Source organism: Pelodiscus sinensis, unplaced genomic scaffold, assembly GCF_049634645.1.
Source record: "Pelodiscus sinensis isolate JC-2024 unplaced genomic scaffold, ASM4963464v1 ctg72, whole genome shotgun sequence".
NCBI classification, from domain to species: Eukaryota; Metazoa; Chordata; order Testudines; family Trionychidae; genus Pelodiscus; species Pelodiscus sinensis.
The window spans coordinates 279,349-295,300 of record NW_027465834.1 but is presented as its reverse complement, the minus strand read 5'-3'; the positions used below and the strand labels follow the sequence as shown (position 1 = coordinate 295,300).

At 56.1% G+C, this 15,952-nt stretch overlaps 1 protein-coding gene across 7 annotated transcripts in view; it reads left to right on the top strand.

Moving 5' to 3' along the window:
• CA9 (carbonic anhydrase 9) overlaps nt 1–15,952 on the top strand; it is a 55,796-nt gene that overhangs the window by 19,263 nt on the left and 20,581 nt on the right. For 4 of the 7 annotated variants that reach the window (XM_075914753.1, XM_075914747.1, XM_075914751.1 and 1 more), the window contains exons 2-6: nt 7,230–7,259; nt 11,027–11,197; nt 14,103–14,245; nt 15,353–15,445; nt 15,784–15,850. In XM_075914753.1, coding sequence (XP_075770868.1) covers nt 7,230–7,259; nt 11,027–11,197; nt 14,103–14,245; nt 15,353–15,445; nt 15,784–15,850 — 504 coding nt within the window. Of the gene's footprint in view, nt 1–6,346; nt 6,975–7,229; nt 7,260–10,819; nt 10,914–11,026; nt 11,198–14,102; nt 14,246–15,352; nt 15,446–15,783; nt 15,851–15,952 lie in introns of those variants that run through there. The other 3 variants (XM_075914748.1, XM_075914750.1, XM_075914754.1) reach the window with 3 other exon arrangements.

The window sequence follows — 15,952 nt, the reverse complement described above, 5'->3', positions numbered from 1 at the left end:
AGGTCTCAGGAAGGCTGAGGGCAGTGAGAAGGGCAGGAGTCAGGACAGCAGAAGAGGATGAGGGGTTGGGGGGGCAGCAAGGACCTGGGGAGCTGATGGACAAGCGAAGGAGACAGCAGCAGAGGGGAAAAGTTAGAGGTTCATAAGATATTTATTAACTAGCCAATTAGCCCGTCATAAAACAGGATTTTCAGGTCTTCTCTCCTGAGCTCTCTCACTTTGTCTCTCTCTCTTCCTACTGCCTCCCCCTCTCTCAGCTCTCCTCCGTCTCCTGCCTCTCTCTGTCTCTTTCTTTCTCTTCTCCCCCTCCTGCCTCTCACTCTCCCTCTCTCTCCTCCTCCTCCTGCCTCTCTCTCCCCTCAGTCTTTCCCCACCCCCGTTCCCCTTCCCCCCCGCCATGGCGCTTGGCAGAGTGCTGCCTGCTCATCCAGGCTGCTGCGAGGGAGGGGGGCGGGGTGGTGATGTACATGGCTGGGGCCGGGGATGTGTACGTCACTGCCCTCCCTTCCCCTCCCACCCCGGGGGAGCCCAAACAGCCCCTTGCGCTGCTGGCTCCCCCCTGCGGCCCAGCTGAGTGCCACAGCGGGAGGGGAAGGGGGCGGTGACGTACACAGCCCCGCCCCCTAGCTGTGTATGTCACTGCCCCGCTCCCTTCTCCTCTCTCGTGGGGGCTCGGCTGAGTGTTGCGTGCTCAGCTGGGCCGCCGCAGGGGAGAAGGGGTGGAGCAGTGACGTACACGGCCAACCCTCCTCCCGCGGCGGCCTGGCTGAGGGGCGCACCACTCAGCACCACGGCGGGAGGAAGAAGGGGGGGCGGTGACGTACACGGCCCCACCCCCTGACCGTGTACATCACCGCCCCACCCCCCTTCCTGTCCCACTGGGCCCACCTGAGCAGTGCTCAGCTGGGCTCTGGCGAGGGAGCAAGTGGCGGCAAGCGGCCCGTGGCTGCACCCCTCCCCTCCGCCAGGTCTGTTTCCTGCCCCCCTCCTCCTGTCCAGACCCACGGCCCCTGATCCCCCCCAGCTCTGCTTCCCTCCCCCTTCCTCCAGGCTCCCCCATCCTCCCCTACAGCCCCTGATCTCCCCCCAGCTCTGCTTCCCATCCTCCTTCCAGCCAACCTCGCCTCCTTCCCCTTCCTGCGTGGCACCCTGCCCCGCCCCCTTCCCCTCTCTCCCCCTCCATGGCGTGCTACGCTGCTCCCAGCTGATCGGCGCTCCTGCTGGGCCCTGGCGGGGGAGCAAGCGGTGGCAAGTGGCCCTTTGGGAACACTTGGGTTTGTTTGGTCCCCACGCGTGGTGAGCGTGGACCCCAAAGTGCCGCTTGCTTCCCCGCCAGGGCCTGGCAGGAGCACCGTTCAGCTGGGAGCAGTGCAGCGCACCACAGCGCACGAAGCAGGGAGGGGAAGGGGGCGAGGCTGGCCAGAAGGGGGGTGGAAAGCAGAGCTGGGGAGCGGGATCGGGGGCTGTGGGGCTGGAGGGGAGGATGGGGGGGCCGGAGGAAGGGGGAGAGAAGCAGAGCTGGCGGGGGGGAGGTGTCCGGGGGCCCTGCGGCCGCTTGCCGCCACGGAGCGAGAGGAAGGGGGACGGGGCACTGACATACACGACCGGGGGCATGGCCATGTACATCAGCGTTACAGACACACAAACACTGGGCTACTATATATATAATAACTTGGGTGCCACAGTGGCACATCCAGACAAGCCAGAAACTCAGTACTGGTGCACAACACAAAATGTATTGTGCTCATGGGAGGAAACTCTTAGAGGGAACACTTCCCCCAACCTCTCTGCCCCCGAGTTAATGTGACACCCATTGGGTTAATGCAATTGCAAGATAGTTGCATGAAGGGGAGTTGGTGGGGGCCAAACTAATCCCTATTGGTAGGAGGATGGTGGGAAAAGTCTTTGGGGGGGTCACATGACACCTTTTACTTCAGGTCATGTGTCCATATTGCCCAGAAAGTGTTACCTCCAGAGGCGTGGCTAATGGAGGCCAGGGGGTGTGGCTAATGGGGGTCAAAGAGTATATTTAAAAAAATTCTTTGGGTGCACACCCTAATGAAAAGTGCTGCGCATGCCTATGATTTCAGTATAGCTAAAATGGCACCAGACTGTGGCCATACTTACAGGCTGGGGGGCTCTGTTCTGGAAAGCAGTGATGCTGGAAATGATGTGGGGACACTGGTGAAGAATCAGCTGAAAATGAGTGACCAGTGCACTGCTGTAGGCAAAAGGATTAGCAGAGAGCTCATTAGGTACATTGGAGGGCAGGGATCGGGTCCAGAGACAGATTGGAGGATTGGGCTAAAAGAAATCTGACGAGGTTCAACAAGGACAAGTGCAGAGTCCTGCCCTTGGGAGAGAAGAATCCCAAGCATTGGTACAGGCTGGGGGCCGACTGGCTAAGGAGCAGTTCTGCAGAAAAGGGCCTGGGGGTTACAGTGGATGAGAAGCTGGATAGGAGTCAACAGGGCGCCCTTGTAGCCAAGAAGACTAATGGCAGATTAGGTGCATTAGGAGGAGCATTGCCAGCAGATCTAGAGAAGTGATTATTCCCCTTCATTTGGCCCTCGTGAAGCCACATCTTGGCTATGTCTACACTGAAGGCTTCTTGCACAAGAACTGTTTTGCGCAAGAGTGCATCCACACGGCCATGTGCTTTTGTGCAAGAGCATCCATGGCAGTGTGGACGCTCTCTTGAGCAAGAAAGCTCCGATGGCCATTTTAGACATAGGGATTTCTTGCGCAAGAAAACCCTGTTGCCTGTCCACACTGCCTTCTTGCGCAAGTGCGTCTGTCCCAGGGAAGATAATGGAGCAGGTAATTAAGGAAATCATATGCAAACACTTGGAAGGTAATAAAGTGATAGGGAATAGCCAGCATGGGTTTGTGAAGAACAAGTCATGCCAAACTAATCTGATAGCTTTCTTTGATAGGATAACGAGCCTTGTGGATAAGGGAGAAGCGGTGGATGTCATATACCTAGACTTTAGTAAGGCATTTGATACGGTCTCACATGATATTCTTATTGATAAACTAGGCAAATATAACTTAGATAGGGCCACGATAAGGTGGGTGCATAATTGGCTGGATAACCGTAGTCAGAGAGTTGTTGTTAACGGTTCTAAATCCTGCTGGAAAGGGATAACAAGTGGAGTTCCTCAAGGGTCTGTTTTGGGACCCATACTGTTCAATATCTTCATCAATGATGTAGATATTGGGATAGAGAGTACGCTTATTAAGTTTGCAGATGATACCAAACTGGGTGGGGTTGCGACTTCTTTGGAGGATAGGGACATAATTCAAAATGACCTTAGCAAGTTAGAGAAATGGTCAGAGGTAAACAGGATGAGGTTTAATAAAGAGAAATGCAAAGTGCTCCACTTAGGAAGGACCAATCAGTTCCATACATACAAGATGGGAAGCGACTGTCTAGGAAGGAGCATGGCGGAAAGGGATCTAGGGGTCATAGTGGACCACAAGTTGAATATGAGTCAACAGTGTGATGCTGTTGCAAAAAAAGCAAATATGATTCTAGGTTGTATCAACAGGTGTGTTGTAAGCAAAACTCGTGAAATCATTCTGCCGCTCTACTCTGCACTAGTTAGGCCTCAGCTGGAGTACTGTGTGCAGTTCTGGGCACCACATTTCAAGAAAGATGTGGAGAAATTGGAAAGGGTACAGAGAAGAGCGACAAGAATGATTAAAGGTTTAGAGAACATGACCTATGAAGCCAGGCTTCATGAACTGGGCTTGTTTAGTTTGGAAAAAAGAAGATTAAGGGGGGACATGAGAGCGGTTTTCAAATATCTAAAAGGGTGTCACAAGGAGGAAGGCGAAAATTTGTTCCTCTTGGTTTCTGAGGACAGGACAAGGAGTAATGGGCTTAAAGTGCAGCAGGGGAGGTTTAGACTGGACATTAGGAAAAAATTCCTAACTGTCAGGGTGGTCAAATATTGGAATAAATTGCCAAGGGAGGTGGTGGAATCTCCCTCTCTGGAGATATTTAAGAACAGTTTAGATAGACATCTGTCAGGGATGGTGTAGACGGAGCTTGATCCTGCCTTGAGGGCGGGGGGCTGGACTCGATGACCTCTCGAGGTCCCTTCCAGTCCTATGATTCTATGATTCTATGATTCTAAGTGCTCTTGCACAAGAGGGCTTATTCCTCATGGGGACAGGAATAATTCTTGCTCAAGAAGCCCTCTGTTCCGACACTTTACTATAAATGTACTTGCACAAGAACGCACGTGCACTGTAGACATAGCTCCGCAAGTTTTTGCACAAGAACCCTGCAAGTGTAGACAGCCTCACTGCTAGCTTAGCTGAGAAGGTGAAGGGGTGACATGGTTACTCTGTGGGTCCCCTGGCAGATAACAGATATGTAATCTGGGGTTTTCAGGCTAGCAGAGAAAGGTCCGTGGCAGGAGACTGAAGCTAGATATATTCGGACTGGAACGGGAACGAAGTTCAAGTGTGAATAATTAGTCATTGGAACAGTCTACCAAGGAGTGTGGGGGCGGTGGATTCTCCATCTCTGACCGTTTTAAAGTGAGCATGGGGTGTTGTCTAACTGACCCGCTCTGGGAATTATTCCGGGGAAATCCCCTGGCCTGCAGGGATGCCTGGGGGGGATGTGCACAGGGAGGGCCCCACAGCTGCCCATCGCTGTCCTATCCATAGGATGGTTTGATGCGGTTGCCCTAGGCTCTGTGCTTAGGGGGACCCCTGCAGCTGCCCCAATCACCCTATAAATGGAATAGTCCCCCCTACTCAGGTTAACCCGTGAGCAGGGGTTAGCGCCCCCACTCACCACAGCAGCAGGAGTCTTGGGGAAGCGGGAGTCACAGCAGCCTGCCCACGCTGAGGCTAGAGCACTGTGCTTCCTGCCCCTGCGCCAAATCAGAGCAGCCGGGCTGGCCTGGGAGATGATGGTGGAGCAGAGCAGGCTGCTGCGTAGCTCCGCATCCCTGCAGCTGTGCCAGGCTCCCAGTAATCCCCCAGGCTGCATCCCTCGAGGGACAGGACTTGGGGAGGGGTGCAATGGGAGAGAGGGGGTGGGATGAGGCAGGGCGGAGCAAGGGCTGAACTGAGGGAAGGATACGGACAGCCCCACCCTCCGAGGGATGCAGGGACTCACATGCCCACGGCTGTGCGTGGGCCAGACTGTGGAATTGCTGGGGCCGTAGATGGCCCACGGGCCATGACTTGAGCCCCTTGGACTAGATAATTCAGTGGTCCTGTCTGGCCTCAGACTGTATGAATTGAGCAGAGGAGGGGTTAGTGTGACGCTCGGGGCTGCTAGTCAGCAAGCAAACTGCAAGTTCTGCTGAACGTTCTCTCCACGTTAGCCACGCCACTTGTGGGCACCCGTGCTGGTGGGCTCTTGTACGCAGTGCGCTTCCCTGTCATGCTGAGGTTTAATTTCCAGGAAAGCACAGGGCCCTGTTTGACATGGGCATCTGCTGCTTTCCCACCCCATTTGACGTGGAGCCATGTACATCTCTGCTGTGCGTTGGTCCTCGAGCAGGGGCGGGCAAAATATGGCCAGCATGCCAAGCCTCCAGATCCGGCCCTTGTCACAGTGGGAGCCTCTGCCGGGCTCCCTGCCCCCGCATGCTGCTGAGACAAGCTTGCTGCCATGCCCATGTACTTCCGTGAGTGCTGCAAGCCTGAGGGGAGGGGAGAAGAGGCGTGTGTGCTGCCCATAGGCATGCGCAGGGGGTGATCTGAAGCTTATCCCTGAAATAAGAACAGCTGTACAAGATAAGAATTTGCTTGTAACAAGTTTTTAAGTGAATTAGAAGTAGCTATGCATTTTCTATTCATTTTAATTAAGTAACTTACTTTGATCTGTCTGTTTTCACTTGCAAACATTTAAATCCTAATTTTTGCACTTAATAAAACACTTGTTTCTTATCAGGCCCAATGTAAATTGTTGCTATCTGGGGAAGAGCAACCACTGTGCATATCTCTCTTTCACTGATAAAGAGAACTAACCTTATGAGCTTTCCACATGTAAAACTTTTACACAAATAAATTTATTTGGGGTTTTGATCCCTTTTGGAGGTTGGTTTCCCAGGTGCTGTGCCCTAGAACTGAGTTCTTCTAGAGCTGAAGAGGGTCAGTGTCTGCATTGTTCTGCTGTGGGCTGACAACCCCAACTCTGGGGGAGACCAGAGGCTCTGGTCCAACAGGACAGGGTCGTGGGTAGCCCCAGAGAGCAAAAAGGTGACCATCAGTGGCATGATCAGCACACCAGGGAATAATCCTAAGGGGACTTCTGTGACTACATCCTGGCACACCACTATGGCCGTTCTTATGTTCTTAATCCACTCTGGGAGGTTGTTCCAGTGCTTAAGGGCTGTTACCAATTGTGCGTCATTTCTGTTTGATTGTGTTTGGTTTTAACTTGTAGCTGTTGGTTCTTGTTTTGACTTTCCCAGCTAGATTCAAGAAACCTTTAGTACCAGGTATTTTTCTCCCCAGAAAGGTCCTTGTATGCTGTAATCAGATCACTTCTCTCTTCATTTTGATAAGTTAAAGAGATGGAGTGCCTTACCACTTTCAGATTAAAGCATTTTTTCAGCCCTCATGCTATTTTTGAGGCTCTTGTCTGCACCCTTTATAATTTTTCAACAGATTTTTAAAAATGTGGACAACAGAACTGACTGGTCTTGCCAATGCTGTATACACAAGTAAAACCACCTGCCTAGCCTACTTTCCTGTTTATATGCCCCAGAGCTCATGATCTGGAGTTTCTGCAGCTACTTCTCATTAGGAATGCAAGGGAAAGTGTAGCCTTCCTACTAAGCTATATGTCTTCAGTCCTTACTCGTCAAGCGCACTGGCCCGGAAGAGGGCAAGAGGAGACGGAGCTGCTTTGGTGCTAGCTGGGCACACAGCGGAGCATTTACACAACGTCTTGGTGCTGGCACACTGCCATTTCATCTGGCTCCAGTCCTTGAAAAATGGTAACAGTTTCCAGAATGTTCCGGATGCTTTATGTTGGGCTGAGTGAGCAGGAGAGAGACCCTCCAAAAGGGCCTTTCTCAGCGTGCGTCCTGCCACCTCTCACCTGAGCAAGGGAGGGGGAAGGGTGAGAAACTGGGAGCCAGTGTGGGGCAGTCCAGCTGGGCCTGGGCGGGGATTGGAGGACTGCCTGGAACTGGTTTGTTTGCTGCCAGCAAACAGCCTCCACTCATGTTCTCTCTCTCTCTCTTTTCAAGGTCCTGGCCACGGTCCCTGGAGCTATGCAGGTAAATATCCTGTGGTTACTCTTACCCTTTCATATCACACAGCGGGCCTTGGGCCTGTGCCAGCAGGGTTAATTATTACAGGGCTGCCTTGCTCACTCCCATGCGCTGCTGTGCCTGGCCCATGTTCAGCAGCAGAGGTGGGGTCTGGGACCAACCCCCAGATGGCTCACAAGAATTTCTGGGGTGAGGTAGAGCTCATCAGATTCCAGTAGCACGGGGTGACCCTCTCAGATGTTGTTCTTGGCTCCTCCCTGTCCGTCCGTCTCGGGTTCCCAAGGCTTAAAGGTTCATTCATTCACTGAGCGGCAAATCACTAACCTCTGGAGTCGCTGGAAGCAGAGCCCTGTGTTCACACAGACCTGGGGTTGCTCCCACTGTAGGAACGTCGACCCCTGGCTCGGAAACACGTCGTCTCTTTTCTTTCAGTACAGCACAGAACTGTGTTGGGCTAAGGCTACGGGGGCATTTGGCACAGGGCTGAGCTGTGGCCCCTGTAGCGCTAAGTATGGCCAGTTTGTGGTGATCAGTCGGGAATAATTGTGTGAAAGCATCTGGGGCTCTGTGAAAGGCAAACAGCTGCAAAGAGCGGTGGGGGGCAGATGTGACAAGGAATCCCATAGCACCAGAACTGGATGGTATCTCGCAAGGTCATCCCTTCCAGTCCCCTGCCTTGTGTGGGGCAAGCAGCTTAGAGTGAGATCCAGGGGAGGAGGGTCCTCTTAAAATAAGAAATAAGGGATCTTTCGGAAAAGGCTTTATTTTCCGAAAGATCCCCGTCTAGACTGGCGCTTTTTTCTGGCAAAGCTCCGAGCCGGAAAAAAGCGGCAGCCATGTTTATGCAAATGAAGTGGGGGGGAGTTAAATCCCCACTTCATTTGCAATTGCGATGTGTCTAATTTGCATCCCTTTTACGGAAAAGGGATGCGGTCTAGACACAGCCTGCAGGTACATGCCCAGAAAGGGCATAGATATGGGAGAGCATGTGTGTGAAGCAGCCAATCAGGATAAGCACCAGGGGAGAAATGTTCAGGATGGATGGCGAGGGAGAACCAGTCTCTCCCTTGTGCTCACTGCAGACCACAGTTCCTGGGTATTCATCCTAAACTGCTCCCCTAGCTTCTTAATGTGAGTCACGCCCTAAGCAGAAGAACCATGTAAACCGTCCCATGGGCCCATCCTACCCAATGTCCATCCCTAACTACATCTCTTCATGCTCTGCCTGCATCAGACCCCTCTCGTGCCCACCCTGGATGCTCACTCAGAAAGTCTCTTAACACAAAGCTCAGCTTCCACCCTCCATGCACATCCTACCCTGCTTCCTGGGGCTTGTGCTGAACATCTCTCCGCCATCCGCCCCAAACCGCTCTGCTCTTCCCTGGCTGCCCATTGCAAAGCCCTGTCCAAGCGCTCCCCTAAATGAGTCCCAGGTATTCCACCCTACACCAGTGGTTCTCCAGCTGCAGTCCACAGATGTCTTGCAGGTGAGCCAAGGCTCGAGCTCAGCTCCCCTCCCTCCCCCAGCAGCGGGGAGCCCACAATGGCCCTGCAGCCTCTGCCTCCCACGAGGTTGGAGCATCAGCGTCAGCTCCCCATTGGGGGGAGGGGAGAGCCCTGAGCCTCCCTGCTGAATCTGGCTTGCGGGGAAGAAGAGGAGCCAGAAGCGGCTCCGTGCACTGCCACGCCCCCTCCCTTGGTGGGGGGAACAGCAACACACGGACGAGATGTCTAGAGATTTTCCCCACTGATCCCATTGGCTGTGACTGGGACATGGTGCTGGGAGTGAAAGGGGGGGGCATGCAAAGGCAGGTAAGTGTCTTCCCTTCCCCTCCCCTCATGCCCAGACCCCTTGCCCCCCACCCCTCAACACATCCCCTCTGCTGAGACCCTGCCCCCCCATCCCGCTCCTATACCCTCCCTTGCTCCTGCACCCAGGGCCGGCTCAAGCCATTCCTGTACCCCAGGCAGCGGGTGCGCAATGCATGTGCGGCTCTGCCCCCAGGCGCATGGTGCATGCATGGCCCTGCCCCCCGGTGCGCTGCGCACCTTGCAGCTACAATCGGGCACGCGGTACCTGATGGCAGCTCTAAAGGGCTCCACACAGCCCCTGGCCCCAGGTGTGCAGCGCCTGATGGCAGCTCTAAGGGGTGCCTCATGGCCAGGCATGCGGGGCTCCTTACAGCTGCCATCAGGCGCCCCCCATAGGTCAGTGCCCCGGGCAGCTGCCCGGCTAGCCTCCCTCTTAATCTGGCCCTGCCTGCCCCCCAGCCAGACTCCTATTCTTACCCTGCTCCCGCACCCTGCCCCCCCAGCCAGACACCCTACTCCCAGCCTGCTCCTACAGCCTCCCTTACTCCTGCGTTCTCCCTGCTGGCCAAACACCCTGCCCACAGCCTGCTCCTGCACCCTACCCCCCCCCCGCCCGCTGTGACATAGAGGGGGTGCTGTCTGTTTCTGTAACCCTGTGTCCATTCTGACGTTGCATTCACCATTTGTCTTATGGGTTATATGTGACACTACTGTCGTGTGCTGCTCTGTAGTCATGCTGTGTGTGTGCGCGCCTCAGTTTCCCCAGGCCCTGCCACACTAGCTGCATGAGGAGGGCGAGGCTGGATTTGACTCACTGGGGAAGTATGTTCAGTCTGTCACCTCCTCTCAGGATGGGCTAATGATTCTCCCGGGCTCGCTGTCCCTCGCAAGGCTGCATCTGGAATCAGTAGCAGAATTGAAGACAAGATGGAGACGGCCTCATGGCATCTTATATCCATCCCTGGTATCTCCCAAGCTGGAGTGGGTCACATGGCCCAGTGGCCTATCCTTGTGTCCCATGGCAGCAGCCATGATATTGGCAGGTTTGCAGCTGTATCCCTCAGGTGTGTACTGGGCACCTTGGGAGACATTGTCCCTGGAGCCTCGCCAATTAGCTTAGTCATTGGCCAATTGCTCTTTACAACAGGCAGGGTAGAGCCCACTGCTCTGTCTCGGCAGAGAACATGCCCAGTATAAGCACAGAGTCCACAGTCGTAACTCCACACTCAGCTCGCATACAAGTACATGAGTAGCAGACACAGAATCAGTAGAACACAAGTGTTCATTTGACACCTCACATGGCCCCTTTGTACAGACTTTGCCCCCCCCCCCCCCCGGCACAGCAGTGAGCTGGCTGCTCCCTTTAAAATTCAGTAACATGACACAGGTCTGGCTGCAAATCATCTTCTCGCCACTTGTCCAGCACGCCTTAAAACAGATGTGCCCAGCAGTGTGCCGAGCCCTGCCCTGTGACAGCTGCTCAGCGATGCCAGCAGGGGTGGTGGCCGTCACTTCTGGCTGGCGGAGCAGGCTCGGCCATTAGCAGCTCAGACAGGAGCAGTGCTGTGCCTGCAAGGCGTCTGAGCACCCTGGAGGGAGCTAGAGCCGGGCAGCAGCCCCCCAAAGCACTGTGCCCAGGGCAGGAGTCATGAGGCGGGGCAAGAGGCTGTCTCCCTCCCCCATGCTCTGGGGTGGAATTCAGGGGGTATCAGTGACTGGACTGGGTGGGAGTAACCACACTGCTCTGCACCCAGGCCCACTCAGTGGCTAGCACAATCCCGGCGGCACTTGGCAAGAGGAAATGGCAGCGTGTGTCGTTTCCCTGCAGGCCTCTGACATCCCCATCCTGTGAGTGCTGCATGCAGGGTCTCCATGAGCCCTCCCCATCTTTCCTGCCCATGCCTTCCCCGGCAGCTCCCTGCTGCCATGGGCGCGCTGACCTGCCGCTCTTCCCCACGCAGACGTGGCCCAGTGGGCGTCGATGTTCCCAGACTGCGGCGGGCAGATGCAGTCTCCCATCAACATTGACACCAGTTCCACAAGCGTCAGCCTGGAGCTGCAGCCCGTTGAGCTAGCTGGTTACAGACTGGACCCTCGCGAGCAGCTCAGGCTAGAGAACAACGGACACACAGGTCAGTGCCAGGGGCTGAGCAATGTGTGCGGGGCTCATGGCGCGTGCGCACCTCACAGGATGTGCAGAGGGGGGGAGGTAGAGCCATTTCTCATAGCTTCGTCACGGGGAACACTAGGGAGCAGAGCAGGAGGAGCTGTGGGATGCAGGACAGGGCACTGGCTGTGTGGGGAGCTACTGGCTGCCCCAGCCCCTGCCTCTCCCAGCAGGGGGTGCTATGGGGCAGGTCAGGTTGTTGGGGAGCTCTCAGCTATTCCCATTCCTTACCTCTCCCAGTAGGAGGCACTGTAGGGGGCAGGGAAGGAGCCCTGGCTGGGGATGAGGGTGCTTTTGTCTGTTCCAGTCCACAGTGTCTCCCTGCAGGGGGGCTGTGGGGCGCAGGGCAGGTGTGCTGGCTTTGGGGGAGCTCTCGGTTTTACAGGCTCAATCTCCCCAGCAGGCCCCAGCAAAGGTGGCAAGCACGGGTAAGCTCTGGGTGCACTGTTTTGTTCTTGGCTGCCTACTAAAGGTTTCATAGACGCCTGGGGTATTGGGCAAAGGGAAATGAAGCGGCGATTTAAATGATCGCGGCTTCATTTAAATTTCCATGGCTGCCACGCTGAGCCGACAAACAGCTGATCAGCGCGCCAGTCTGGACGCTCCCCTGCCAACATCAAAGCCCTTTGTCGGCAGCCCCGGTAAACCTCATCCCACGAGGAATAACGGGGCTGCCGACAAAGGGCTTTGATGTCGGCAGGGGAGCATCCAGACTAGCTCGCTGAGCCGACAAACAGCTGATCAGCTGTTTGTCGGCTCAACGCGGCAGCCATGTAAATTTAAATGAAGCGGCGATTATTTAAATCGCCGCTTCATTTCCCTTTGCCTACAACCCTCATCTACATGGCTCCCTCGATGGAGCCATGTAGTCTAGACACAGCCCTGGAGTCCAAGGCCACAAGGGGCCAGCGTATCCCTAGTCCGAGCTGCAGTGTGGCACAGGCCCCTGCACCGAGTCTCAGCACTTGTGTTTGGCTCCAGCCAGGCAGCCATGCGTGAAGATGTGCACGAGACATGGAGCCCCATGCTGCTTCTAGCACTGTGTGCCAGGCGTTGTGCCGGAGGCTGGGAATGAGTGTCAGGGAGGGATCAAGTGAGGATTCCCTGTTGTGTTCCCTCTCTCTGGAGCACCGGCATTGGCCGCTGTGGGCAGACCGGGTACTGGGCTGGAGGGCCCATTGGCAGCGGCGGATTTAGGGCAGGGCGAGCGGGGCGGCTGCCCCAGGCCCCGCGCTTCCCGAGGCCCCCTGCATGCGCCGTGTCAAAGGAGGAGCCTTGCAAAATTTTGCTGCCCGGGGCCCCGCGGTGCTGCCCTGGGCCTCGCGGCGCTCTCATCCGCCCCTGCCCATTGGTCTGACCCAGTCTGGCCATTCTATGTTCTTAGCTCTTATGAGTTAATCTCCAGTCAACAAGGCTTCCGAATTTGTGCCTCATTTCTAATTTTAATACATGTGGGTTCAGATTCCAGCCATTGGTTCTTGGTCTGCCGTTCTCTGTTAGAGTAAAAGGCCCTTTGAACCTGGCATTTTCTTCCCAAGAAAGAACTTGGACTAGGGTGACGAGGTAAATAAGGATTTGTTTAGCCAGGGGCATACAGGAAAATTAATCCAAATAAGTTCAACATATGAATGTAAAGTGGGTTAGTTAAACTGCATTGAACTCCTGTGGATTTTCGCCTACTCAGAATTAAAGTGATCTTAATGCAGTTTTGCTTAGTTCACTTTAATTCTGATTCAGTGTCCACACGGGTTTCTTGGGGCTTCACTCATCTACTGTAAACGTTCGTTTGGACGGAGTTTCCTGGGAGTTCATGTGCTGTAGCCAAACCCTGCACTGTGAGCAAGGTGGCTCTTTGATTGAAGAGATCCAGGTCTCTCAAGGAGACATTTGCTGCGCCACTCGGCTAGTTTCTGCAGCGCTTTCTTCATCCTCTAGTTTTCAACATGGACCCTGGGACTGGATGCAGGCACAGGCTCCCCAATGCCATATACGGGGTAAAAGCACCTCCCTGCTCCACCCCCATTCAGACATCCACGGACCACATTAACCCCTGTTGAGTCTGTGTCAGAGTCGCTGCTTCCCGGACGTGGCTCCCAGTCTGAGTGGAGCCGGGATTTCTTGTTCCTTGGCGTTTGGCCGCATTAACGCACGTTTGGGCCCAGCTCACCAATCGATCCACATTGGCTGTCCCACTCCGCCAGGCTGCACCCCCAGCAGCGACTTACTGGCTGTGTTAATGAAACTGTCGACTAGTGTCCCTGAAGAACCCCACTAGCAACCCCGTGCGGAATGAGGATCCCCATTGGCAGCTGCTTTGTGAGAGCTGTCGGTTTCCAGCACGTTAGCTATTTTACATGCTCCTTTCGGCCTGGGGCCCCTGCGGGGCTGTGAGCAGGTACTGGGGGGGCGCCAAGCAGGGCCAGAGCTAGACTCACTGGGGCCCAAGGCGGAAAGCCAAGCCCCACCATGTAAGGCTGAAGCTGGGCCCCTGACAGCCTGAGCAACTTAGCTCCATGAGGCCCTGGGCAATCGCCCTGCTTCCCCCACCCCCACAGGTGGGCCATGGTGTTTCTCTAGCACATTGGGGCGGGCTCAGAAAGAGACCCCTGTACAGGGCGAAGGGGTGCTGCACGGTACTGTCAAACACTATTCCCAGTACCTTACACTGGGCCGTCCCCTCTCACAGCCAAACTCCTTAGTGGGCTTGGTCCTGCTCTGGGCAGGGGCCTGGCCTCAATGACCTCCTGAGGTCTCTGCCCGCCCTGGGGTTCTGGGGTTCTAACCCCGTCCCCGAATAAGATCAGCTCGCCATAGCACGCCTCCCCCTGGTGCCAGCCCATCTCTGCCCGTTCACTCCCTCGCTCCTGCAGTTGTCCTCGAGCTGCCAAGCTCTCTGACTATTGCCAGCGGCTACCCCCAGGAGTACAGAGCGTCACAGCTGCACCTGCACTGGGGTTCTCCGGAGGGGCCTGGCTCAGAACACACTGTGGATGGACGCCGCTATGATGGGGAGGTAAAGATCCGTCCGGGACTTTCCTGGACTTTCCCCAGCTGTGCCTGGTACTGGCTGTGCTCATGTCAGTCCTACGCGGTCTGGCTGTTTCCACCTGGGATGTGGCATCCCCAGCTCACAGGCAACCCATTGGGGGCTGCCCCTTTGGCCTCGGCAGGATGCTCCAGCCATGGTCTCTGCTCTCGGCTCAGTCCTCTGAGAGCGCAGCTCCAGTGCCCGGTGCCAGGGGCCCGAGGAAACAAGCGCCTGGAATACAAGAGAGGTGACCCCTCCCCCACGGACGGGCCATTGTGCCAGCAGGATGGGGGTGGGGTGAGACTGGCCTGGAGCCAGGCACCGGGACACAGCGTGGAGGGCATGGATAAACACACCACTGTGGCCAGGCTAAACAATCATACAGCTCTGCAGCCAGCTAGCCCCGAGGCTGACCAGGTGCTGGGGCACAGAGATCTCACCCCCACCTAGGCCCAGGGCCCCCATTCAAACTGCCCCAGGAGGGGACCAGCCCCCAGCTGTCCCAGGGGACCCTATACCCAAGGAGGGGTCAAGGCAATGCTCCCCAGTGCAGGCTGCACTGCACTTGCAGCTAGTTTAATCTGTTCTGCTGGCATGCGAGGGCAGGGGTGTTCGTGGGGGGAGCTCTCTGTGCCCGCCTCTCTGGCACCAGCCCAGAGCGACGGGCTATTTGTGTTAGACACAGAGGTGCCTGCTGCCTGAGGCTGGTTCCTAACAGGTTTTACCCACCTGCCTCTGCCACCAGGGCCCAGTGCATGAGGGAGGGCAGGCGCTGGGCCAGGCTGCCAGCACGCTGCTGTCCCAGATACAGAGGCACCAGGGAGATGCCCTTGAGACCTGAGCCATGTTCAGAACGTGGGGGGAGGCTGGTGGCAGTGTAGCCTCATTCAGGGTGGGCTCTACAGCATGCTCGGATCACTGTAAACACTTCAGGGCGCTCCCCTGGGGGGCTCTGGCCAGGGGACCAAGCTCCAGGCACTGCTAATGGAGAGGAGCCAGACCTAGGTGTCGCCCACGGGGACTGGGGCAGGACGGTCCAGCCCTCACCCATGGCACAGTGGGGCCTCAGAGGGTTCTGTGCTTTGATTCCAGCTCCATGTGGTTTATTACAACCCCAGCTACCAGAGCATCAAGGAAGCAATGAGGCAGCCTGGTGGCCTAGCAGTGCTGGCAGCTTTCCTGCAGGTGATACCAATGGGGCGTCGCTGGCTGGGTGTGGCCGGGGAGGCGCGAATGGAGAGGGCATAGGCAGTGCTGGAGTGGCGGGGAACAGGGCCAACGGAACGAGAAACGCTCCACTCGCCGGGCTGTGCCCGCTCGGACACAGGGACGCCACGTTTGCTGCGCCAGGCCAATGCAGAACTAGGAAGTGCCCCGGCCTCAGGCAGTGCCAGTGGGGAGCGGGGGGACTGGCCAGGGCAGTCAGGGAGGTGACAGGTTTCTCTGCTGTTGGTCTGTGTCTGGAATGACCCCCCTGCCTGCCCTCGGGCCTGTGCTCTCACACCTGCTAGTCTCTGTTTCAGGTTGGGCCCGAGGACAACGAGCACTATCAGCCTCTGCTTGAGCAGCTGCCTGAGGTCCAAGAGAAAGGTAAAGCCCCATTGCCGGCAGTGCCAGTGAGGGGATACAGATGCCATGTCTCCATGGGGGCAGCAAGCAAGCCACTGTGTGTGGAGAGGCCTGTGCATGCCA